Source organism: Sprattus sprattus (assembly GCF_963457725.1).
Source record: "Sprattus sprattus genome assembly, chromosome: 8".
Lineage (NCBI taxonomy): Eukaryota > Metazoa > Chordata > Actinopteri > Clupeiformes > Clupeidae > Sprattus > Sprattus sprattus.
Window position 1 is genome coordinate 1,341,920 of NC_137927.1, and position 27,677 is coordinate 1,369,596.

The window sequence follows — 27,677 nt, forward strand, 5'->3', positions numbered from 1 at the left end:
GGCATTACGGTAGCCTGGTGACACCAGCCTACGTATTTCCGCCTGAATTGATTTCAAGCTCATACTCAGTCTGGCCCAACCCCATTGACAATCGTCTCCAGAACTCAAAATTTTGCAGGACCAATCAGCGAACAGTTCAGAGCTGTGACGCAAAACTCGCCTTGGAGGAAAAGACACGAAAAGCTATCGGAAAAGTTGTCTCAACTCTCGAGAACATCAGAAAATTAAAAGGAGAACAAGAGTATTTTCTTGAAAGTTTTATGATTGGAAAGGACGTCGTAGCTCTTCTCCCAACTGGCTTTGGGAAGAGTTTAATCTACCGAATGCTTACTAAACGTTGCTGATTGGTTAAGGGAACTCCAATGATTTTAAACCTCAAGATAAGCACCCGCCGATCTCGGAAACCAAAATGCATTGGGTTGGCCCAGACTGAAAGACGGAATGAAATGGAGTCACAGGCTGGTAATGGCCAGGCTAGCATTACGGAGCAAATCTCCCGACTATTGCGCCCGTCATGGTTAAAAATAGCTTGCAACGCCAACACGAACGGTGGGAGACGGGAAGGGGTAACATAAAGTTCTTAAAATTTTAATACAACAATTTTGCCAGCGAATACAAAGTTCTAATACTTTGCCGGCGAATACAAAGGTTATAAAGTCTAAAGTCTAATCTAATATTTCGAGAGCGATTTTAAAGTTAAAACCGACTTAGTTGACCACACGCAAGTTAACGCAGTTAAACGAAAGCTAAAATAATGTGCTGATTCATTGCCGTTGCATCACCTCAAGCAAAGGTGCAGAGAACATCTAGGGAGGAAGAAACAACAGCCACAACAGCAGCTACAGCTACACCAAGGGCATGTTGCAGTAGGTGGCTCATTGTATTTTGTGTAACACATGTATTCAAAACATCAAGCCTTTCGCCCACTACACTTTCATGCTCCGGTAAGTTTTTTTCCTTTGCTCTCGCACGCCCCCTTCAGTGAAGCAGAGGTAATGTTTGCCTTCCCTTAGTTTTTTTCAATGCGGTTTTTTGTCAGATCAGTAAGACTATAGTATGATAAGCTTTTGAATATCCATGCTGTAGTGTTAGTTGGACAATATTTATCTATCATATAGGTGTCATTTCAAAGCTTAATTTAGATTTTTTTTTAGTAGACCTAATGCAGCGCTTCTTATGAGGTTAAATTAATTCATCTGAAGTACATTTTTAATAGCCAACTCTTGAATGTGCTTTAAAAAATTGTGGTCATGCAAAAGTAAATTAAATAATGAATGTATAGTTATGGAGGGCTTTTAAGGATGCCTGGGTATAGCATACAGCGCGTGTTGCGGCAGTCACCAGCCAATTGGGCAATATTGGTTGATTTCTTTTAATCCATTCTGAGAGTGATTAACATAATATTAAAATCATAGGCAAAGATTGTTTAGATCAAACAATGTCAGAGTAGGTCTGAAATGGCAGGTTTCATTTTGGCCGGTAAAAAATATGATTGGCTGGTAAAAAATTTCATCTACCAGCCAAAAAGTTAATTTCCAGCCCTGCTTGTACGGGCAGTATGGGGACAGGGAGCCGAGTCGAACGACGGTCACGGAGACGAAGCCACGACCACAACTTCATGCTGCGGCTTCAAACTCACAGGAAAAAAATACCACAAACCTCAAAAGGCACCTGAAGGCCAGTGTGTTTCATTATGATAAATGTATTGGCCTATTAAATAAATACACGCATCTTATGTATATTTGATTTTTGACTAAAACCTTTTGAGTTTTCGTCGGACTAAAACTAGACTAAAACCTTTGGAGTTTTCGTCGGACTAAAACAAGACTAAAACTTTCAAAGATAGAAATGACTAAAATGGGACTAAAACTAAGAAGCATTTCGTCAAAAAGACTAAGACTAAAACTAAATCTAAAATGCCTGCCAAAAACAACACTGCGGGGCACCTGTGTGACCCGCAACTGCAGCCTGTAGGCTGCTGCTTTTGTGGACTGGGTGCAGGTGTTTTGTGTGTGTGTTGCATGTTTGATGTTCAGGTCTTTGTTCAGTTAAAGTCAGCAAACATACAATGTCTTGTCTCTGAAATGTTCAGTTTATGTGGTTTAACAATCATACATCATATTGTCATATTTCATACCGTTTGTCTACCGGTGTTTAGTGTCTCTAAGTTTGTGTTTTGAAGAGGGCGCGATATGCCTGAGTTGTATTTTGTCTGCTTTAATATGTGTCGGCTATGCCGTCATTGAGCCTAATTGCTACCATGTGTAGCCTGTGTTTCCCAGCTGATTGGGACATTGATTGCTAAGGTAGGGCTGCTGTGAGCCACAGGTGTTGGTTCCTGTGCCGATGTCACACCTGCTGTTTTGATTGGTTTGAGCCAATTAAGGTTTGTGTCTAGGCTACTTTAACTCCCCTTTTTCCTTTGTTCAGGAGAGTTCCAGTGTAACAAGACGTAAGTCTTTGGAGCTCTCAGGGACTAGTTACAATGGTCCTTTTAACATGCCTTTTTCTGTTTGCGAGAGTGTTTGTGTTTAATAAGGCGTAAGCCTTACAAGCTCTCACTGGCCAGCTAATGTGGTCATTGTGATACAGTCGACTTGTGTTATGTATATTGGTGTTATGTATATTGGTATTAAGGCTATGATGCCTATTTATTTGTCTTTTTGGAAACTTTAATTTATATTGATTTAGTATTGTCATTGTTTTTACTGCCTTTATGTTGTCTGGGAATTCCCCGCCCCTTCACTGCATTTCATTTGCTCAGTTAGTCTGGCCAACTCCTCAATGGAGGTCCACTTCACTCACGTAATTGGACACGCCTTGAACCAATCAGACCAACGATACTATACAACGATACAACGATCGGTAATAAAGCAAACACATATTTTTTCTGTATGAATTGTTCCAGAGCAGATTTCTGTTCTATTTTCAAAGAAAACTTGCCTTTGAAATCATCCAAGACAGCCGCGAGAGCAGTATATAGTTTACTGTGCTTTTCTCTTAAGTTTCGCTTTTGTTACGGTAGACGTGGTTATTTTAAATCCGCCAATGGCACGCCAGGTAGCCAAAAGCCAGTGTGTGATTGGCTCCAAGGATTCTGGAAATCTTGAAGTGAACTGCTATCCTAAGTTTGCCAGACCCCCTTCAGAGGCTAAATCAAATTGGCCGGAGAAGAGGGGCGGGACTTCCCAGACTAGCCTTTATGCCTTATTTGGGTATAATAAAAATGCCCATCTTTTCAACATCTTCTCCCTCCTGAGTCCTCCTATGAGTAACATCTTGCTCTAAGCGCGAAGGCTATCCCGACCTTTTACAAAGAGGCTGCAGTTTGTAGTGCTATTGAATTGTATTGCGTTGTACTGACGAGTGTTTCTATTATTTTGACCAACCCATGCCAATCAGTGGGGCTGGGCTTAAATAACGTTTGTGTCTAATCATCCCCCAAGATGTCCATACAGTTGATTGGCCACCTCTCTTAAGCAATGGAGTGTAGTTTTACATTGTATTATCCACAAACACATTTAATATTGCACTGTAGCAAAGACTCAAAGCTAGTACTTGGGTAACAGCATAAGAGGAGCTCTTACAACATAGACAATGAATTGGAGGTAAAGCAAAGTGTGAGGAGGGGGGTGGGCAATGTAAAGTCTTGACTAGGGCTAGACACAGCAATGCTAAATTGCAGATTGTTTTGTACACGGATGAAAGAGAGATCTGTAATCCACTAGGATCCTTTGCATTGGAAAACAGATTGTTAATGTTATACTACACTCTAAATAAAAATAAAAAAGGTCTCAACTGGTTGTTATTAGGCTACTTGCCATGGCTAGATCAGCAGACCTCCGTCAATCTGTCGTAGATGTAGGCCTAATATTGAGTAGAATCAAGGGAGACATGGGAGGCTCCTCCTCCTCCCCCAGCTACTAACCTCACAGCCGTTAACTTTGCTTCCTTCTTCACAGAGAAAGTGGCAGCCATTGGGAAACAATTCGACCAACTGTCTTCCCCCCCTAAGGGCGCTACCATCAATAGCTCATCGTTTCCCTCTTTCACCCCTCTCACTGAGAGTGAGGTCTCCAAAATCCTAGCAGGTAGCCGCCCAACTACATGCCCGCTGGACCCTATCCCATCCAACATCTATCTATCAGCTGCGTTTGATACAGTCAACCACCGCATCCTTCTGTCCATACTATCAAGTATGGGCATCTCAGGCAAGGCACACTCCTGGTTTGAATCGTACCTCTCCGGGCGCTAATTCAAGGTGTCATGGCAAGGTCATCTATCTGTACCCAACCACCTTACCACTGGGGTGCCCCAGGGGTCGGTAATGGGACCACTTCTCTTTGCCATCTACACCACCTCGCTGGGTCCTAGCATGGTTTTTCCTACCACTGTTATGCCGATGACACTCAACTGGTTCTGTCCTTCCCTCCTGAGGACAACACTGTTTCGGCACGGATCACAGACTGTCTTGCTGATATATCCACATGGATGAAAAACCACCACCTTCAGCTGAACCTGGCCAAAACAGAACTGATGGTCTTCCCAGCCAAACAGTTCATCCACCACAACATCAACATCAACACTGACTCTTTATCTCTGGCTCCATCCAAAACAGCAAGAAACCTCGGGGTCATTATTGATGACCAACTAACCTTCACAGCCCACATCGCCTCTGTCGCGAGGTCATGCCACTTTGCGCTATACAACATCCGCAAAATCAGGCCGTACCTAACCCAGTATGCCACCCAGCTGCTGTTGCAAACCTTGGTGAGTTCCCGCCTTGACTACTGCAACGCCCTCCTAACGGGCCTGCCGGCATGCGTGGTGAAACCACTACAGATGATCCAGAACGCGGCGGCGGGTCTGGTGTTCAACCAACCAAAGAGGGCACATGTCACCCCGCTACTCACTGAGCTCCACTGGCTGCCGGTAGCTGCTCGCATCAAATTCAAGTCACTTATGCTTGCCTACAAAGTGCTTACTGGGTCTGCTCCCACCTACCTAAATGCTCTTGTAAGGGCAAATCTTACACCCAGGACGCTGCGCTCATCCAGTGAGCGTCGTCTGGCACTGCCCCCAGTGCAAGCAAGGCAATCCAGACTATTCTCAGTTGTAGTTCCACGTTGATGGAATGACCTGCCTAGCACTACCAGAGCAGGGTCGTCCCTCTGTACCTTCAAGAAGCTCTTGAAGACCCAACTCTTCAGAGAGCACCTCCCTTCCTAACTGGCACCTTGGCTTAACCTGCACTTAAGCAGTAACAGGACCGCACTTCTTTTTATTCTTTCTATGTCTTTTTCTATTTTTTTGAAAAAAATTAGCAGTATTTATTGTTACACCAGGTTTTTAATGCTCTTAGCTTGAGTGTTCTCTCCCTTGTACTTAGCTTGATTGTTCTCTCCCTTGTGCTTTGGACAAAAGCGTCTGCTAAATGACTAAATGTCAATGCATTGTGTTCAGTGTGGTAAAATGCAAACTATTTACCGAGAAAAAACGATATATTGTGCTATGGTGGAAATGCAGTCATACTTCAATGAGGATGCATATACCGTATTTTCCGGACTATAAGGCGCACTTAAAAGCCTTTAATTTTATCAAAAAACGACAGTGCGCCTTATAATCCGGAGCGCCTTATACAGCCGCGGAAAAAATTAAGAGACCACTTCAAAATTATCAGTTTCTCTGGTTTTACTATTTATTGGTATGTGTTAAAGTAAAATGTACATTTTAGTTTTATTCTATAACCTACTGGCAACATTCCTACCAAATTTCAAATAAAAATATTGTCATTTAGATCATTTATTTGCAGAAAAATGACAATTGGTCAAAATAGCTAAAAAGATGCAGTGTCTTCAGATCTCGAATAATGCAAAGAAAACAAGCTCATATTCATTTTTAAACTACACAATACTAATGCTTTAACTTAGGAAGAGTTCAGAAATCAATATTTGGTGGAATAACCTTGATTTAAAATCACAACTTTCATGTGTCTTGGCATGCTCTCCACCAGTCTTTCACATTGCCGTTGGGTGACTTTATGCTACTCCTGGCGCAAGAATTCAAGCAGCTCGGCTTCTTTTCATGGCTTGTGACCATCCATCTTCCTCTTGATCACATTTCAGAGTTTTTTTTATGGGATTCAGGTCTCGAAATTGGGCTGGCCATGACAGGGTCCTGATCTGGTGATACTCCATCCACACCTTTACTGGCCTGGCTGTGTGGCATGGAGCATTGCCCTGCTGGAAAAAACACTTCTCAGAGTTGGGGAACATTGTCAGAGCAAAAGGAAGCAAGTTTTTCTTCCGGGACAACGTTGTACTTTGCCTGGCTGAGGTTTGTAAAAGACCATAAGGATTGAACCAAAGCCGACTGGAGGGTCTCCTAGTTCGTCTTCTCTGATGAGTCCAATTTCACAGTAGGTGCAAGACTCTGTGGCTTGTAGGCCTCTCCAGGTCTCCGTCTAACCATCAGACGCCCATGTGTTGGGCAAAGCTGAACATCAATTGTGTGTCTGTGAGAGTGCTGGCTTGAGCTTACCAAAACACCATATAGCTAGCCTGAGCTTCCTAAACACCATATAGCTAGCTAGGTCAATTAGCTCGCCTAAGATACTGTAATTTGAGCTAACCAATTATCTAATTTCCCCCCAAAAAACATCGATTACAGGTGTTTTTGATGTGTAACATATATCCTTAATCAGTCATCAGAGTCATTTATGTTATTTACGTTTTCGTTTATTTAACGCTAGCGATTACACCGACACACAAGTAATTAATTTGCTAGCTAGCTAGCTAGGTCAATTAGCTTGCGTGAATTACTGTAAATAAGCTTAGTTACCAATTATCTAATTTGTCCAAAAAAACATCGATTACGTGTATTTGTGATGTGTAACATATATCCTTAATCAGTCATTCAAGGTGTTAACGTTTATTTACCGCTAGGGATTACACCGTCACAAGGGTAATTCAACCGCTATTAATATTGCAATTGAACTGTAACAGCGTGACACAACATTAACCGTCAGGCAATCGACATATCTCCACAAGAATAAAACAAAGGTCCTGTTTTTTTTTCTGTTCTGGTCAGATAACACGGTTTAACCAACCAGATACCGGAGAGAAGTGACGACTTCCGGTTTCAATACGTTTTCCAGCGGCAACACGTCTCCTTGCTCGACAGTCATAACTCACTTTCTCGTACGCCAGATACCCAAATGTATGTGCACAATGCCAAGTTGACATTCTTCTCTGATTGGGGACATTTGCATCCACCAATCACTGACATCAGATTTATTTTGTGCCAAAAAATATCACATATCCTTTACTGGAAGAGTTGTGCATTACGCCTGCATACTTCTGTATTAGGCCTAGGAATTTTTTTTTTGTGTTTCCTGTTTCAGCCCTGAAAAAATTAGAGTACGTAGGTAGGGATTTCTTTTTTTTTATACAATTGTGATGGGCCCCCGGTAACCGTCTATCCGTGGGTATGGCCACAAGCTCAGAGTCCGTATCCAAAGGAATTTCACAAACTAATTTATTTCATTCCATCAGGCATTCACAAATCTCACAAAGAACATAATTCTGTTAAGCCTCTAAAGCAGTGGTCCCCAAACGTTTTAGGCCCAAGATCACCGACCTTAGCCTTGGTGAAGACAAGATCTACCTATTGAGGCGTTGAGAGAAAAAGACTGTCCAGACTCCAAACTGCACTTACAGCTTAACTTTGTATTGGGCCTAGTTGTAATTGAATTAAATCAAACACTTTGGTCCAGCTTTCAAATTGGTGTGACCAAGAACACATTTAACCAGGGGTTCTCAATTATATCAATTATCTAAATTATTTCCACAGCCCATATAGAACCACAGACAGCAATTATTGTATTAGTTTAACGCTGAAACTATGTGTCAGATTTCATTTTCATATCCAATTTGAAATGTCTATCTGTCTGCAATACCGCTCGCGGCCACTACGCAACTTCGCCGCTCTCACACTTGCCATGGGTACATAGTAATAGAAAGCACACGCAGCATCTACTGTTTGGGCAAACCTGGATACAGGGCTGTTAACAATGTGTTTTTCGCCTGGACGTCTCTAGAAATCTGGCACCTTATTCAATTTCAAGTTAAATTTAAGAATCCTCCTGAGAACACTTCAGCTGCGTTCAGAGATATTTTCTGACTATGGTCTTCCGAAGTCCGTAAGAAAACGAAATTTTTTTAGATCGACAGGGAAACGCGGCCCACCCCAAAAAAAAGGCTACGTTCGGCAGTTTTTTTTAGGGTCGGTCGGTTTTTCCTAGGCCTTAGCAAGAAATCAGGAGCTCACCTGTGTTATGGGTTCGTGCAATTACACACACATCCTGGTAGGCTTTTAAAAAAGAAAAAATGTCCTGATCTCCTGTTTTAGAATAATCTGCTAAGCATAAAAATATTGGTCAATGTTTTGTTTATGTGTAATGGTTCCTCTTTCTTCATGAACATGTCAATAATGACCCTGAGCTTTAATCTGTGATTTCTCTTTCCAGTGCAGGTAGGGGGCTCGGACCCAAGCGGCCTCAATCAGAAATACATTTTAAGGCTGGTGAGTTAATCATTATTCAATATAACATTCTGATGATCTGGGAAATGTCCTTATACACATCAGTAAATGAGTCATTCCATTTGAGCCTCATGAGCAGTTAGGCCAATGCCAAGACTTAATGGCATACAGTGGGGAAAATAAGTATTTGAACCCCTACCGATTTCGCAAGTTTGGCCACTTGCAAAGAAATGTGTGATCTAGAATTGTATTGGTAGGTGTATTTTAACAGTGAGATCAGAATATCAACAAAAAAAAAATCAGAAAAATGCATTTTATAACATTTATGACTTTATTTGCATTTGATGCAAAAAATAAGTATTTGAACCCCCAAACAAACAGCAAGAATTCTGGGTTTTGGGCAGGGCCGTGCAGAGACCTTTGGAGGGGCAGGTGCTCAAAGTTAAAAAGGGGGCACATGTAGCACGGATTTGTAACACGATACAAAAGCATACCTTGAATTGTAGCAACCCATATTCATAAAGAATGTAGCATGGAATCACAACATACCATATCGTTGTACATACTCTTTTATTTGTTAGAGGTCAGTGCAAAGCAAAATTAGTCTGTTTTACCTCATGGGTACATAGAACAGCTTCTGTTGAGGGGGTTGGTGAGGAGGCTGCTGCTGCTGATATTGCTGGAGGTGGGCTGTACTGATGTGATTATCAGATGACAAGTGGTATGTGATCATGACAAGATGCAAAGATAACTAACATTGAAAGTGGCTCACTGTGACTGACCCGCCATACTGCTGACAGTTTGGAGGAGACTACTTGCTGAGAGAGGCTGCAGCCAAGGCTGACTGCTTGAAAACAAGTTGCTCATTCAAAGCCATAATTCAAGCTGTGCATTAATTTAGGACATATGAAGATAATGTATTAGATACAATTTAGATCACCATTAGACACTTGACTGTTTAACTCTGACTACTCTTACTGGAGTCCATGCTTTTCAGTTTTAATCAAATTAGAGGACAAAAATTAATAAATAATGACATCTCTTTATTTTCATTTCACAGCTTTATTTTTGTTTTCTAATCTCAGTAAAACCAAATGCAACCAAGTGTTTTTACACAAACATGACTTCAACATTAAATGTTTCATCCTGTATTTATTAACAGCCATGTATTCATACTGTATAACTGTAACTGAAAGGGGAACATTTTTAATTGGAGAAAGAGAATAGAGAAGTCTGTCTGTCTGTCTGTGTCTCTGTCAGTCACTATACCTGTCTGTCTGTGTTTGTCTGTCTGTCTGTGTCTGTATCTGTCTGTTATTGTCTTACACATCACAGTGGCATTTTTCTTTGTTGCAGTTATAACCAGGGATTAGAAACGGTTCAGAAAACGAAAACCGGTAAAGAACAAAATTTTGTGATGAACGTAATCGAAAACGGGAACAAAAACAATTTCAGCTGTTCCGGAGTGAAAACACTATTTTCAATTTTAAATAACCGGTTAATAACGTTATTTTTCGTTCCAAATAACTTTTCTTGAAATATTGTGGAAATAAAATTATTGTTAAAATAAATCTTGAAATAAAGGTTTATTCCGGAAGTGATGGGCTTGGCTACCTGCCCGCTAAATGTTACCCAGACCGCCTGGCTGAAGTGAAACTACTGTTGACACTAGCGAGCTGCGAGTAGCCTAACAGATCAATCCAAACTTGCAATGATTGTGCTGCCTGTGCCCGTTCCCCAGGTCAGTGTAGAGCGTGCCTTTTCGTCTCTCAAATATATCCTGTCTCCTTTGCGCAGCAATCTGAAGGAGAATGTTTTGGAGGACATACTTTTCCTTAAACTGAATAAGCAATTTGGTATGTAAGCTATCTGTTGTCCATTTCAAATAGGCTAGCTCTCGAGTTAATAGAAGAGAGTAGGCATAGGCCTCTAGGTATGGACATGAGTTGTGTTTATTTTTCGCGTAATGGAGAACGTTTTGTTGGAGATGCTTTCCGAATTTGAATGTAGGCCTAAATGTGACCGGCTGAGTTTGTTGTCATTTTGTTTTGAATAGCCATGGGTCTTAGCTCCTGCATTTTCTTGCTTTCCTTTTTTTTTACGGACTTCAGTTCGGAAGACATGGCCATGTTTGCATTTAAATGGTCCTGCAGCCTAATTTCATGTTGCCGACTGGAAACAAATAAAATTGAACTGCAAGGTGATATAATGTTGTTTCATTATTTATTATAAGTTGTAGGCAAACTCTGTTTCGACAACGTTGGAAAAGGGCGCATCCCCCCCCCCCCCCATGACATTTTTGAAAGGAACGTTATTAACCGTTCCTTTATAAGGTTCTAACCGGTTAATAACATGAAGAGAAGCATAGGAACACTGGAACGGAACAGTAAAATAACGAACGAAACGAAATGAAAAATATTTTGTTTTTAATCCCTGGTTATAACAGCAACTTCCTGTTGCCCATGCTCTTAAAAATGTCAATGACTTCACTGAGGTTGATTGGAATATCCTTTTCAATTGCCAGTAAAAGAGCTAAACCTATTGAAACCGTGGGAACCTGCAGGGTATCTATCAGGGTTGAACATCAAATCGAAGCATTTGAGAATATTCAGGTCATCACTGGGGAATCTCTTCTCAAGAGCATCAATTAGCTGTTCGATGTACTGCCTCCTCGAAGTGTTGAACGTGCGCACATGTGTCTCGGAGTTCTGTGTCACTGTAATATCTTTGAACATGAAATCCACGAACTCGCGCTGAAAAACGTGTTCTTCTGGGCCTGGGGTGTCTTTAAGATTGGTCAGCGCTGCTATAGACGCTTGAACCATTGGCAGAATGCAGCCTAAATTCATGTCCTCCCTCTGGAAACACAGATTCAGCTTGTTCATGATCGGCAGGACATCAGAGAGAGTGTGTGTCAGGGCAATGAATTTGTACGACTGGATCTGGTTTAAAAGGCCATGACTTTGTGCATTGCCAGTGGCCGCCTCTTCATTGAGCTCCATTATCAGCGCTGGCCAATTCTTTTTGATGGCATCCACGGCCTTGCCCAGGGAGAGCCAGCGCACTGCGCACTGTTGTTTTAAGCTGGTCATGTCTTCTTCTGTGAGGGTGGCACTGAGCTCTCGTAGCCTACCAGTTCTGGTTGCAGAATGTTTATAAAACGAATATACAGAACTGACCGTGCGCTTGTAATTTGCAACCATTTGGACAGCCTTAGATGCATCAGATGCTGCCAATGCCACACGATGAGCGACACAGTGCACTTGCACAGAAAAAGTGCTCTCTCTCTTCAACAAGGAGCCAACTTCAGAACAGCAACCCATCATGACACTGGCTCCATCAGACCCTAGACCTGTCACTCTGCTTATGTCCAAACCCCTCTCCTTGAGCGCTTCGACCACCTTATTAAAGATGCTTTGTGCGGTCCCTGACTGAATCGTGTAATTTCCCAAGAAAACGGTCTCTGTCTTCCCCTTGTTGTCAAATTTCAGGTACATTATAAGCTTTTTGTCAACTGTTATGTTAACAGTTTCATCAATTATTAAGCCGAGGAATTCACTGGTTTTCAGTTTCCCTTCAAGTTCCTCCATTAGCGTCCTCTCAATTGCAATTTCCATGTCATTTAGAGACTCGTTGTGCTGATAGAGGTAAGCACCACATTGAAAATCAGGAGCTTCCAAACAGTCAAGTAATTCTGTCAATCCGCAAAACTGATTACTTGGGATGTCACGTTTAGCCATGTGATACACCACTTTCATTTGTGCCGCGAGTGCGTCTCTTTTAGATTTAGTGGCGTTATCGAAGTGCACTCTCATTGCACTTTGCTGCGGTGTTAGAGACGTAGCGGCTCTGTGGTCAGACGACTCGCTATGGTCAACTAAGGCAGATCTTTTTAAATTGATGGAGCCTTTCGTAAAGCCGTTTAACTTGCCTGCTCTCTCACAAATGCTACAGAACATTGTGTCTCGACCATCCACCTTTTCCGACCTTAGCCAACGGAATTGCTCGACCCATTCAGCTTTAAAACTCCTTTTAAGTTTTTTGGCAGGCGCATTTCCTAAATCCGTCGGGGCCTCGGATGATGTACTTGGAGTCGAATCATTTCTTGACGAATCATTAGGCCTATCAAGGCTATCAGTTGTCTTTTTGAATAACTGACCGAGAGACGTCTGCTTAGCCATTTTGAAATTTTGTTATTGTTTATTTTAGTGAACAGTTTTTAGCGGGGAAACCAGTCTGCGTGTGTTGCGGAACTTCGACCAGCTCATGTTCCGAATGCAATCCAAATCTGCTTTAGAACTTTTTTTTAATGACATAGCAGGCTGATTATATTCAGGTTTATGTTACAGTTGTTTTGTTGTTTTCATATGTTACTGATTAATCATAGCCTACATACATATTTTCTATCGGACATTTGGGCCGTTTACATCTTATTATACCGGCCATTCATGCGTTCAATCGGCCTATGTCCGGCCATAGCCGGCTAACTAACACTGAGCCTACTGTACTGTAGGCTACTGTATGACTTCGATGATGCTAGCTTTGACAGCCCATTCTCAGATAGATCGTAATCTAATTATGCCCTTACAATGGGAACACAGTTTAAATACTCTGACTGGAGATGGCGTTACTATCCCCCACCGGAATTCAGTGCAGGACTGGGAGGATAACATGACGACGTGGGCCCAACATAACTTACAGCGAGATTTGCGCGTATTTCGTGGACTCCATAGCAACAGATGGGAAAGCAATGGACAATCTGAAAGCCTCCGAGGCTTATCAAAATATTCATATTGTTTATTAGTATAGCGTATTTTTACAGTACATTTCTGCACTTATTTGACTTACAACTTGGCAAACTCATTTCATAAGCATGGTTGAAATGTAACTGTGATTACAGCACTTATTCATGGCATATGCAAAACGCATGAATTTTACTCTATACAACTCTCTCTCTGAATTCATAGTTCGCGAGATATTTCTATTTTATCGTTTGCATTTGGATTACGCGTGGATTACTATTCCCTGTCTGTTAGATGACTGTACAACTCTAGACATTACTTTGAAACTTAAAGAAGCTTATATAAACGAATAGATAAAATCAATCACTGTCTTAAGATTACCTGAGCAAAAGTCTGTATCTGTTCACCAAGAAGAATTTGAATGCGGACCTCCTTATCGTATCCAACGCTATTCTGAACTTTGAGTGAAGGCAGGATAGTTTGAATACCGCTAATATTGTTTGTGACGTAATTCGTGACGTCATTTCGGTGCTACAGGAAACGATAACCCATTAGTGCCTACGGGAAACGGTAAAATACAAATATCTCGCAAACTATGATTTCAAAAATCTTCAAAATCAAGGATGCACAGGTTCATGACATGCGTAAGTTACATGCGAAATCTCATAACTAACGTAACTACCGTCAGGGAGATACGCCCTAGACTGACAGACTGACACACAGAGATTCCTGGATTTATAGATAGATTTTGGGCCGCACAGACGGACTTTTCACACACAAATAAAAATAAAAAAAAATAAAAATAATAATAATAAAAATAATAATAATAAAAAAACACTCTGACAAAAGGGCACTTTGGGCATCAAGGGCAAAAGGGGCAGGTGCTCAAGCCCCCTTAGCCCCCCCCCCCTCTGCACGTGCCTGGTTTTGGGTTATGTGCCCAAGAAGCACACAGATTAGTCCTCATTAGGTCTAACAAGGTACACCTGATCTCAACTGGTGACGTTTATGAAAGAAACCTGTCCAAAGAATCATACTTCACACCTTCAACCTCACCACCATGGGCAAGACCAAGGTCCCCCTGCTCAAGGAAGCGCATGTACAGGGCCATCTGAAGTTTGCCATTGCACACTTGAATGATTCTAAGGAGGATTGGGAGACAGAATGTGGTCAGGTGATACCAAAATAAAGCTCTTTGGCATCAACTCGACTTGCCGTGTTTGACAGGGGGGAAATGCTGAATATGACCCCAAGAGTAAATCATACCCACCATCAAGTATGGAGGTGGAAACATTATGCTTTGGGGCTGTTTCTCTGCCAAGGGTACAGGACGACTCCACCGCATCAAGGGGACTATGGATGGGGCCATGTAACGTGGATTATTGGGCTTGAACCTCATTCCCTCATTCCCTCCCATTGAAAACGCAACCTTAAAGATTTGGAGAGGATCTGCAAAGAGGAGTGGACCAAAATCCCTCCTGAGATGTATGTAAACCTGGTGACCAACTACAAGAAACGTCTGGCGTCTGTGCTTGCCAACAAGGGTTATTCCACCAAGTACTAAGTCATTTTTGTCAGTCAGTTTTGCTAGGGGTTTAAATACTTATTTTTTGAATCAAATGCAAATAAAGTCATAAATGTTATAAAATGCATTTTTCTGGATTTTTTTGTTGATATTCTGTTTCTCACTGTTAATATACACCTACCATTACAATTATAGATCACACATTTCTTTGCAAGTGGCCAAACTTGTGAAATCGCCAGGGGTTCAAATACTTATTTTCCCCACTGTAAATAGCTATCCAACTGTTACAGGAACCTGACAGCAAAAGGGAGGTCAGATGGTTGGTGTTCTCAGGTCTGGATCAGGTGTTACACAAGCTTCATATTCTATGGATTTCATAGCTCAGTATTTACAATGTTTTTAACTGACATTTACTTGCCCCAAAATCCCTCCTGAGATGTATGAAAACCTGGTGACCAACTACAAGAAACGTCTGGCGTCTGTGCTTGCCAACAAGGGTTATTCCACCAAGTATTAAGTCATTTTTGTCAGTCAGCTTCATAAGCTGACTGACAAAAGCTTCATATTCTATGGATTTCATAGCTCAGTATTTACAATGTTTTCAACTGACATTTACTTGCCCTGCACTATATGACCTCTGGATTACTGTATCAGATTGTTTTACAATGCTTTTTAGATGCGTCCGGCATCTCTATAAGAGGGTATATCCGTCCGTCTGTCGGTCGGTCGGTCGGTCTGTCTGAAACGCATTCTTTCAATTGTAATTCCCTCCTGTGTCCACAAGGTGGCAGAGTTGAGTTGACGCATCTTGTTGTCCGCTCGGACTTGTTTACAAGAAGTAGACTAATCACTCAACGTTTTAGGTCTTGAATCTATGTGTGTGTGAATAAAAAGGTTTTTATATTAAAATAGCAAGATATCATGGAGTAGAAGTAGATTTTGAAGGAGAATTATTCTGCATTAAATTTACTCCAGTACGTACAATTTATTTGAAAAAAAAATAAAATACACGGAGTGAACATAGCACGTTACTACCCAAATTTGTTAGCAACCTAACCTAACCTGAAATTATAAGAAAAGACCTGCCAAGAATGGCAAGAATACAATGCAGGCTCTGCCTCCTATTGTGCTTTTTGATATTCTTCCAATTACAAGGAGACCTACACTATGAGCAAAGTGGTCCAAGGATGAAAGTCAAATCTAGCAAATGTAGAGGTTTCTGGTGGAAAAGAGGTTTTATATTGATGCTGAGTTGAGTCCTTCTACTGTATAAAAACCTGTGAATAGTTTAGGCAGGTGGTGCAATTCAACATTGAGTGGCTAAGGACAGGTTTCAGAATTTAGAGGATTAATTGTTAAAACTATTAGTACTATTGATAAGACCTTCTTGCCTGCCAAACTGAAATTGTGGTGCTTGCCATTTGGGTTTTTGCACCACGCACGAGGTGGCCTTTGGTTGTGTATGAAGTGGTTGTTTCAGAGGTGGAGACATTTAAGAGAGTCATGAATAAGCTAGGAAGGAAATGGCTTGAGGTACCATGTTGTTTAAATACTGTAGCTTTGAATGGAAAAGGGATTTTGCTGTCACGAATGACCAGCTTGGTGGAGGAGTTTAGATATGCCAGCCTGGAGATGACTGTCACAGTCTAAGGATCCAGTGGTCAAGAGCACTGCTTCAGTGGTTAAAGTCCATAGTCCAGGTGACCGGAGGCAGACTCCTGGAGGCCGCTCAGGTCATTAGCCCAGTGGCAGGACAGACAGACAGGACCACTCTGCAGGACGTCCCATTTGCAGGACAGATAGACAGACAGACCGACAGACAGGATCACTCTGCAGGACGTCCCAGTGGCAGGACAGACAGGCAGGCCTGGCGTCAACAGACTTGGACTCAGGGACCAAAGCAGGAATAGAAACAGATTCAGGGACAGAGAAATGGATGGTAACAGGGACAGTGACTAATGAGATGTGACGGGGACAGAGATGGGGTGCGCTCCAAGAATGACACTATTTCCGCTGGCGCGTGTTGGGCTTTGATGTCGTTTTGGCTGGTTGTGCAACATTTATGCAACATTCTCCCTTGTCCCCTGTCAATAGCTCTTGTCTTTAATCAATAAAAAGCCATTAAGATCTCCTGAACAGTTTTTGCATATTTTGCCATTTCATCTTCTCTGTACAAGAATAACTGTTAAACGTTCCCTTAGTTTTGGATTTGGATAGAATGAGTCTCAAAGGAGTTATACACGCCCTCATTGACTGGATGAGCTCTGTTTTTATGTCAGTTAACATCAATGTCCAGACAACTTTATACTGTTCCAACAGCATGCCATTATTGCCTTATCTGTTCCTTGTGAATAGAGTGAGTCAGTAACATGTTGTGAATAACCAACACATGATGTTCTCCTCCTCATCCTCTGCTTCCAGGCAGCCAAACATGGACAGATCTTCAATGAGCAGAACTTCCTTCAGAGAGCAGCCAAAACAGCAACAGGTCCATCCCCCAACAATAATAATAATAATAATAATAATTCATTTTATTTGTAGTGCACTCTTCATTCCAGCAGAATCTCAGAGTGCTAAAAACAGCTCTCAGCAAAAGCACAGTTTAATACAATTAAAACTTTAAATAAAAAGTTTTTTAAAAAAAAGTAGGAAATGCCTTTCTAAATATATACAATACTTACACTACACACTCATGCGCACACACAAACATATATATATATATATTATGACATGCCGTTCAGGAAATTAACGTTTGAATATATATATATATATATATATATATACAAAAGTCTGAATGTATTTACAAAACTCTGAATATACAGCCGCGGAAAAAATTAAGAGACCACTTCAAAATTATCAGTTTCTCTGGTTTTACTATTTATTGGTATGTGTTAAAGTAAAATGTACATTTTTGTTTTATTCTATAACCTACTGGCAACATTCCTACCAAATTTCAAATACAAATATTGTCATTTAGATCATTTATTTGCAGAAAAATGACAATTGGTCAAAATAGCTAAAAAGATGCAGTGTCTTCAGATCTCGAATAATGCAAAGAAAACAAGCTCATATTCATTTTTAAACTACACAATACTAATGCTTTAACTTAGGAAGACTTCAGACTTTTTGGAAGACTGGCATGCTCTCCACCAGTCTTTCACATTGCCGTTGGGTGACTTTATGCTACTCCTGGCGCAAGAATTCAAGCAGCTCGGCTTCTTTTCACGGCTTGTGACCATCCATCTTCCTCTTGATCACATTTCAGAGGTTTTTTATGGGATTCAGGTCTCGAAATTGGGCTGGCCATGACAGGGTCCTGATCTGGTGGTACTCCATCCACACCTTTACTGGCCTGGCTGTGTGGCATGGAGCATTGCCCTGCTGGAAAAAACACTTCTCAGAGTTGGGGAACATTGTCAGAGCAAAAGGAAGCAAGTTTTTCTTCTGGGACAACGTTGTACTTTGCCTGGCTGAGGGACAACGTTGTACTTTGCCTGGCTGAGTTTTGTAAAAGACCATAAGGATTGAACCAAAGCGGACTGGAGGGTCTTCTAAGTTCGTCTTCTCTGATGAGTCCAATTTCTCAGTAGGTGCAAGACTCTGTGGCTTGTAGGCCTCTCCAGGTCTCCGTCTAACCATCAGACGACCATGTGTTGGGCAAAGCTGAAAATTGGACTCATCAGAGAAGACGAACTTAGAAGAACCTCCAGTCCGCTTTGGTTCAATCCTTATGGTCATTTCCAAACCTCAGCCATTTCTCTGTCCCTGAATCTGTTTCTATTCCTGCTTTGGTCCCTGAGGTTTACTTTTAACACATACCAATAAACAGTAAAACCAGAGAAACTGATAATTTTGAAGTGGTCTCTTAATTTTTTCCACGGCTGTATATTCAGACTTTTGTATATATATTCAGACTTTTGTATATATATATTCAGACTTTTGTATACAGTACTGTGCAAAAGTTTTAGGCAGGTGTGAAAAAATGCTATGAACTAAGAATGTGCTTTGAAAAATGTAAACAACAAATGTTTATTTTTTATCCATTTACATGGTAAGACTGAGCACAGCAACAAGACACAACGTAGTTATACTGCATCAGCAGGGTCTCTCCCAGACAAAGATTTCAAAGCAGACAGGGGTTTCAAAATGTGCAGTTCAAGCTCTTTTGAAAAAGACGTTGAGGATCGTAGACACAGTGGTCAGCCAAGGAAACTTAATGCAGCTGATGAAAACACATCAAGCTTATTTACCCTTCGAAATCGGAAGATTTCAAGCAGTGGCATCAGCAGATGCAGAAACCAGTGGTACCCAGGTACAGACATTTACTGTCCGGGGAAGTCTGGCCAGAAGTGGTCTTCATGGAAGAGTTGCAGCCAAAAAGCTCTACCCCGACAAGGAAACAAGGCCCAGTGACTGAACTAAGCACGAAAACATAGAAACTGGGGTGCAGAAACATGGCAGAAGGTGCTCTGGACTGATGAGTCAAAATTAGAAATATTTGGCTGTAGAAGAAGGCAGTTTGTTCGCCGAAGGGCTGGAGAGAGGTACAATAATGAGAAGCATGGTAGAGGTTCCTTTCCAGTTTGGGGCTGCATTTCTGCAAGTGGAGTTGGAGATTTGGTCAGGATGAATGGTGTCCTCAATGCTGAGAAATACAGGCAGATACTAATCCATCATGCAATACCATCAGGGAGGCGTATGATTGGCACCAAATGTATTCTGCAGCAGGAAAATAACCCCAAACATACAGCCAATGTCATTAACAACTATCTTCAGCTTAAAGAAGAACAGAAAGTCCTGCAAGTGATGGTATGACCCCCACAGAGCCCTGATCTCTACATCATCAAGTCTGTCTGTGTTTAAATGAAGAGACAGAAGAATTTTAGGATGCCTACATCCACAGAAGATCTGTGGTTAGTTCTCCAAGATGTTTGGAACAATTTACCAGCCGAGTTCCTTCAAAAACTGTGCGCAAGTGCATCTGGAAGAATTGATGCTATTTTGAAGGCAAAGGGTGGTGGCACCAAATATTGATTTAATTTAGAATTTTCTTCTGTTCCTTCACTGCATTTTGTTAATTTATGAAGAATTGATGAAAATAAACTGTTAACACTTCCATTTTTGAAAGCATTCTTAGTTTACAGCATTTTTTCTCACCTGCCTAAAACTTTTGCACAGTACTGTATATATTCAGAGTTTTGTATATATATATATTCAGACTTTTGTATATATATTCAGAGTTTTGTATATATATTCAGACTTTTGTATATATATTAAGACTTTTGTATATATATATTCAAATGTTAATTTCCTGAACGGCATGCCATAATATATATATATTGTACAGTCGTGGCCAAAAGTTTTGAGAATGACACAAATATGCATTTTCACAAAGTTTGCTGCTTCAGTGTCTTTAGATATGAGGTCATGCAGGTAAATATCAGACAGAGGCCGTAACGTATCGCTCGGTCGATGTGGCGGGGCCGAAGTCTGATATACCTGCATGACCGAACGGTCGAGGTTAGTAAGTTGTTTATTATATGGCATTTAAGCTCTTTTCATTTTGAAAATAAATGGTAATTGTAAATAGAAAACATGTCGTTTTGTTCAGCTCTCAAGTCTTCTCACGACACAGTGTTTCAGGTGTTGCCTAGCAAACAATGAATTGCTAACTTCAAGTTACAATGATCAATAGAAAACGGACAACAGGGCTCAGCTTAAATGGCTTTAATTTACAGTTAAACACAAGGTTTTCAAACTATAGTAGTCAAGTCTTCATCATCACTTTCAATAACACATTTTCGCTGCTTCTGAATTGTACTGACCTGTACTAAGTCCTATAAACAGGGTACCCGCGAGGTCTTAAAAACTTGAAAAAGTCTTAAATTTAGTATTCATAATTTAAGGCCTTGAAAAGGTATTATATTCTGTCAACAGGTCTTAAATTTCGTCAACAGGTCTTAAATTTCGTTCATCAAGTCCACATTTGTTTATTGTTCGTTGTGACAACAAATCTTAGTACACCCAAACGTCGCATCCAAAATACCAGGCAACCTGTATATGACTCTAAACTGGCTGAAATGCTGACACGATATAAAGGATAAAACTAGCTAACGTTAGCTATTCACTAGCTCCGCTAGCTAGCTAGACAGTTATCTAGGACACTGCCCTGTCAGGGACAGGGTAATGCTAGTTAATAAGCTTCTGCTATCACAGGCAACAGTGGAGCGGGGCTTTTGGGTGATTAAAGAAATTGAAACGTCTAACATTAAAGAACACACTGTTGTACAGGGATGCAACAACAGTTTCAGCGACTCCCGTTTTTTTCACGGCAGTTTGGGTGACTTGATTATAATTTCATCAACACTAATTCTGGATTGACTCCACCAAACATGTACCGTAATTCCCGGACTATTAAGCGCACCTGAATGTAAAAAAATACTTATTTTGAACATAAATAAGCCGCACTTGTCTATAAGCCGCAGGTTCCTACCGGTACATTGAAAACAAATTAACTTTACACAGGCTTTAACGAAACTCGGCATGACAAGAACAGTTAGTAGGCATGCAACGTATTAATATTTTACAAATATATAGCTTATTATAAGTGCTAAAGTGAACAATCGAGGATAAGTTAACACGCAGAAAGTGATGTTGCTCAAGAGCAGGATGATGACGATTTGGTTAAAAAGGGGGCACCTCTGTTTGGAACCGGTTTGAGTTCAAAATATCCGATCTCGACCATAAAAGAATAAAAGTGTGTCGCCGTGTTGTTTTAGCCAAAGGTGTAAGCACAAGCAACGTAAAACCATCATTCAATTGGCAGCTCGAACATTGTCTATTGTTTATCATATTTCATATTATCATTTTCACACACATAGGTAAGGTACATACAGTTGGCAGCTGCTAGCTTGTGATGAACTCGTATTAATATGTGTGAATATGAACTATTTCATACGAAGTTGCACAGGCACCCTGAGGGCTTATACCCCTTCCCATTATAATTTTATGAGTTAAATCGAGGATACTAGATGACTAGCTATCGTTTTATGCAACTGTAACTCTTCCATTGAAATCGTTTATGCTGAGGTTATTTAAAGTTCCCTTAGCTAGCACAGCAATTCGATAACCAGTAGGCCTAACAACCAGGAAACACAATTTAAGCTGCAGAGTTTAATTTTTCAAAATCATCTCACCATTGAAAAAGCAGTCTTGGGTTGTACGTGATTACAACCACTTGTGGAATGTTAAATGGCTTCACATAGATATAAACATACCTAAGAGAAATAATGGGAAATCGATAGAGCAAGGGCTCACTCTGATATCAATGTAATGTTAGCGAATATTGCTCATGCTTTAGTCTCCGCTCTTGGTCTAAAGCCAAATCTATTCTTGAGGTTCCAACATTTTTCAAAAGCAAGTTGGTTTTAAATGTGAGTTGTCGATCAAGTTATTTTCTGTCCCGTCGTTTGAAGCATACCTGTTAGCTCCGGCATTGATCTTCCATTATTTAACATTCACGTTTCGATTTAAAGTCCAGTTTCAGGCTCTCGCACGCCCCCCTCATTTAGGCAGAGTTACTGTTTGCCTCCCCTCAGACATTAAGCTTGTGAAAGTGGGAAAAATCCATAAATAAGCCGCGTCAGTGTATAAGCCGCGAGGTTCAACGCGTGAGAAAAAAGTAGCGGCTTATAGTCCGGGAATTACGGTAAATAAGATGTAAGCAAATCAGCAGCGATTATTTCCCAAACCCTCGAAAGCTGTTGCAATTGGGATTTTATCTTTACTTTCTGTTTGAAGATAAGGTAGCATAGTGTTGAAGAATGGGTTAGTTGAAATTGGACAACTTTAAATTAATATATGAGATTGAACAACATAAACCCCTATACAGATAAAATAAATTAACAAGGATAGCAAAACCGATTGATAACGGCAGAAAGGCGTGCAGGACAGGACGTCAGATCACAGTGACACAGGCAGTTTTTTTCCCATTATATGTGAAGGCTGAGATATTCATAACACTTTATTCAGTCTTACTGGTGATCCTTTTGTAATACCAACAGGTGCACTTCGTTGTTACCTATGTACTGTTCTCACTACGTGTTTAGCATTACATCGCATTACTATGTTTCTTGATAACAGCTGTTGCCATTTCCATTTCCAGGAGAGGAACATTTGAATGATGTCAAAGAAAAAGTCCAATACTAAACAGTGTTTGTTTCAATAACAACAATACAAGTAATATACTTTTAACAGCCTATTTTGCTACATTTTTGTAGTCCCGGTAATCTTTTATTTGGCATGTTGGTGAGGTAATTTAGAGGACCATTTCTCAATGGTTTTGTTATTTAATGAATGTTTGTTTATTAATAACTTATTTTTAACAAATAACTCAATTATAATTACAAAGAGGGAAATTCGCAACTCTATCACAACTTCCACTTGCTCCCGCAATTTAATTGCAACAAACACCTCAAAAACACAGCAACTTTTATGGAAAAGCTCCCGCTATAATAAGTTGGCTGAACTCATCATACTGGATGAACAGATTGCTGCCAAAAGCGCAGAGCTCCAAAGGCTGTAGGATCTGTTGTATTACAACCACACACAGGTTCACCCACAAACGTATCCAGACACGCATGCACACACACACACACACATGTACACAAACACACACTCACACGTCCACCCCTCACAGTTATTGTTTTAAATGGTTCTGTCTTATGATTACATTTTTTGATTTTATTCATATGCATATCAGGAAAGGTGCGATGTTGGTCTTAAATTTCATCTGAAGTGGTCTTGAAAAGGTCTTAAAAAGTCTTAAATTTGAGATGAAAAATCCTGGGGGTACCCTGTATAAAGTATTACCCGATATCAAAATGTTCGCGAATTCTTGAGTCTTTATTCTTCAACTGTCATCAACTGTCATGTTACCACGACATTCAACTGGTTTCCTGTTCTCAGATAATTTCATAATAGGAGTCCTGATTCTATCAATACATGCTCATGGCTGTTGATATATCGCTAATTTTTAAGGATGTAATGTTTAGTACTTGGTACATGGTATCACTCATTTTTAAGATTGATGGGGTGTGCAATAACAATACTTACAGACCGCAGACCGGCTAGAACGTCAATACGCGGCTGGCATGACTACCCATTAGCCAATCAGAATGCTCGTACTGTCGTTGCCATATAATAAAAACATTTAATAAGTGTCACTGGCTTTTATTGGCAATTACATGAAGTTAATGCAAAAAGTCAATATATTCTTTTTCAAGACCTCTGCAATCCGCCCTGGCATGCTGTCAATTAACTTCTGGGCCACATCCTGACTGATGGCAGCCCATTCTTGCATAATCAATGCTTGGAGTTTGTCGGAATTTTTATTTTTTTTTTTTGTCCACCCGCCTCTTGAGATTAAGGTCTGGGGAGTTTCCTGGCCAATGGACCCAAAATATCAATGTTTTGTTCCCCGAGCCACTTAGTTATCACTTTTGCCTTATGGCAAGGTGCTCCATCATGCTGGGAAAGGCATTGTTCATCACCAAACTGTTCCTGGATGGTTGGGAGAAGTTGTTCTCGGAGGATGTTTTGGTACCATTCGTTATTCATGGCTGTGTTCTTAGGCAAAATTGTGAGCGAGCCCTCTCCCTTGGCTGAGGAGCAATCCCACACATGAATGGTCTAAGGATGCTTTACTGTTGGCTTGACACAGGACTGATGGTAGCACTCACCTTGTTTTCTCCGGACAAGCTTATTTGCAGATGCCCCAAACAATCGGAAAGGGGATTCATCAGAGAAAATGACTTTACCCCAGTCCTCAGCAGTCCAATCCCTGTACCTTTTGCAGAATATTAGTCTGTCCCTGATGTTTTTCTTGGAGAGAATGGCTTCTTTGCTGCCCTTCTTGACACCAGGCCATCCTCCAAAAGTGTTCGCCTCACTGGGCGCGCAGATGCACTCACACCTGCCTGCTGCCATTCCTGAGCAAGCTCTGTGCTGGAGGTGACCCGATCCCGCAGCTGAATCATGTTTAGGAGACGGTCCTGGCGTTTGCTGGACCAAAACATCCTCTGAGAGCCACTTCTCCCAACCATCCAGGAACAGTTTGGTGATGAACAATGCCTTTTCCAGCACGATGGACCACCTTGCCATAAGGCAAAAGTGATAACTAAGTGGCTCGGAATCAAAACATTGATACTTTGGGTCCATTGGCCAGGAAACTCCCCAGACCTTAATCCCATTGAGAACTTGTGGTCAATCCTCAAGAGGTGGGTGGACAAAAAAAAAAAAACTATTTCTGATAAACTCCAAGCATTGATTATGCAAGAATGGGCCGCCATCAGTCAGGATGTGGCCCAGAAGTTAATTGACAGCATGCCAGGGCGGATTGCAGAGGTCTTGAAAGAGAAGGGTCAAAACTGCACATATTGACTTTTTGCATTAACTTCACTAGTGCAGTGCCCGTAGGAATTCTGTAATGTTAGCAGACGTAGGTGTAGCTGTTGGGTAGTGTAATAGCAAGACATATTTGCACTCCACATAGGTACAGGTTACACTGAAGTAGGCTATTATTGTGATGCATGTTTCCTTTTCATATTTATTTGCGCGTATTTCGTGGACTCCATAGCAACAGATGGGAAAGCAATGAACAATCTGAAAGCCTCCGAGGCTTATCAATATTATCTACCATTTTAGTCCAGGCAAAATAGCCCATTTTGGAGCCAAAAATGGAATTAATTGTAATAGAATTTTTTTCAGCATAGATAATTTCTATGAGGTGTCCAGAACAACATACTAAAAGTCCTAAGAAATCCAAGTTGAGGAAATATGTTTAATTCTCATCAATCTGAGATGTGTGCTAATAATGCATGGCAAAAATACACCTCAAAAAAATATTTTTTTCCTTTACTCCTATCAAAATAAAACTTTACACAATGAAAGTACCCATGAACATTTACATTTTTTGTATTACAAGTTTCTTTGAAAATGAATTTGAATATGCAAATGAGCTATACACTAATCGAATATGCCCAAAATACACCCAATGGGCTTAATTTTTTCCTTTACTCCTACCACAGTAAAACTTTACATAGTAAAAGTATACATAAAAAGTAACTTTTTTTGTATTACAAGTTTCTTTTGAAATGAATTTGAATATGCACATGAGCGTCACACTTATTGAATATGTCCTGATTGCATAGTCAGAAACACCATACCCCTGGCAAGTACTACCAAGCCAGGCAGTTTTCAGGTTAGAGGCCAGTCTAAAAGCAACATTGCCATCTCTCATTGGCAGTAGGATGATAGGATGAAGATTTGGCCGATGTATTTGTCATACATATGAATGGTGTTTCTGCCTATGGACATATTCAATAAGTGTGGAGCTCATGTGCATATTCAAATTCATTTAAAAAGAAACTTGTAATACAAAAAATGTTACTTTTCATGGGTACTTTCATTGTGTAAAGTTTCATTTTGATAGGAGTAAAGGAAAAATTTTAAATTTTGAGGCATATTTTTACCATGCATTATTAGCACACATCTCAGATTGATGAGAATTAAACATATTTCCTCAACTTGGATTTCTTAGGACTTTTAGTATGTTGTTCTGGACACCTCATAGAAATGATCTATGCTCAAAAAAATTCTATTACAATTAGTCTGTCGTAAAACGCTATTTTGCCTGGACTATTTGTAGCGTTGTAGTACTCCACTCTTGCGTTGTGATTTGATTGGCACCGAGCCGTTTATTCATACACTCTGACAGGTTTAATGAACACAGAGCAAAGGCGATCACACACGGTATCTTCGGAATGACAGCCTTTTAGACAGAGGTTTATAGTATTTCAATAATGAGAAAACAAAGTACACACGAATTATAACAGATACATCGGGACACTATATACATCGGAAAACCTCTCTCATTGCGTCAATAGATGCATGCCATGAACACATGGTCACTGTACATGTCTATGGTCACTGGTCTAGGCTAACCGGCAACGTTGAATAGAAAGCTAACTCTTATACAAATACATCAAACTACAATATACTACTTAACATGGTAATGAGAGTTGGTTACATGCCAGGCCCATACGCATCAGCTGGGGTAACATCTATGACGACGACTGTTCTATGACTGACATAATTCACGTCGCTAAAATTCATGCGTTTTGCATATGCCATGAATAAGTGCTGTAATCACAGTTACATTTCAACCATGCTTATGAAATGAGTTTGCCAAGTTGTAAGTCAAATAAGTGCAGAAATGTACTGTAAAAATACGCTATACTAATAAACAATATGAATATTTTGATGGATTACTATTCCCTGTCTGTTAGATGACTGTACAACTCTAGACATTACTTTGAAACTTAATATAAAGAAGCTTATATAAACGAATAGATAAAATCAATCACTGTCTTAAGATTACCTGAGCAAAAGTCTGTATCTGTTCACCAAGAAGAATTTGAATGCAGACCTCATAACGTATCCAAAGCTATTCTGAACTTTGAGTGAAGGCAGGATAGTTTTAATACCGCTAATACGGTTTGTGACGTCATTTGTGACGTCATTTCGGTGTTACGGGAAACGTTAACCCATTGTTTCCTACGGGAAACGGTAAAATACAAATATCTCGAAAACTATAAATTCAAAAATCTTCAAAATCAAGGATGCACAGGTTCATGACATGCGTAAGCTACATGCGAAATCTCATAACTAACGGAACTACCGTCAGGGAGATACGCCCTAGACAGACTGACACTGCCACAAACCCACACACAGAGATTCCTGGATTTATAGATAGATGTAATTGCCAATAAAAGCCTTTGACACTTATTAAATGCTTGTAATTATACTTC

General features: G+C 40.5%; 1 protein-coding gene across 1 annotated transcript in view; it reads left to right on the top strand.

Annotated features, from left to right (window-relative positions):
* Positions 1 to 27,677, top strand: part of vrk3 (VRK serine/threonine kinase 3) — a 54,307-nt gene that overhangs the window by 16,466 nt on the left and 10,164 nt on the right. The window contains exons 9-10 of the mRNA XM_080844080.1: positions 8,528 to 8,583; positions 17,230 to 17,296. Of these exons, the coding sequence (XP_080700206.1) occupies positions 8,528 to 8,583; positions 17,230 to 17,296 (123 nt within the window). The remainder of the gene's footprint in view (positions 1 to 8,527; positions 8,584 to 17,229; positions 17,297 to 27,677) is intronic.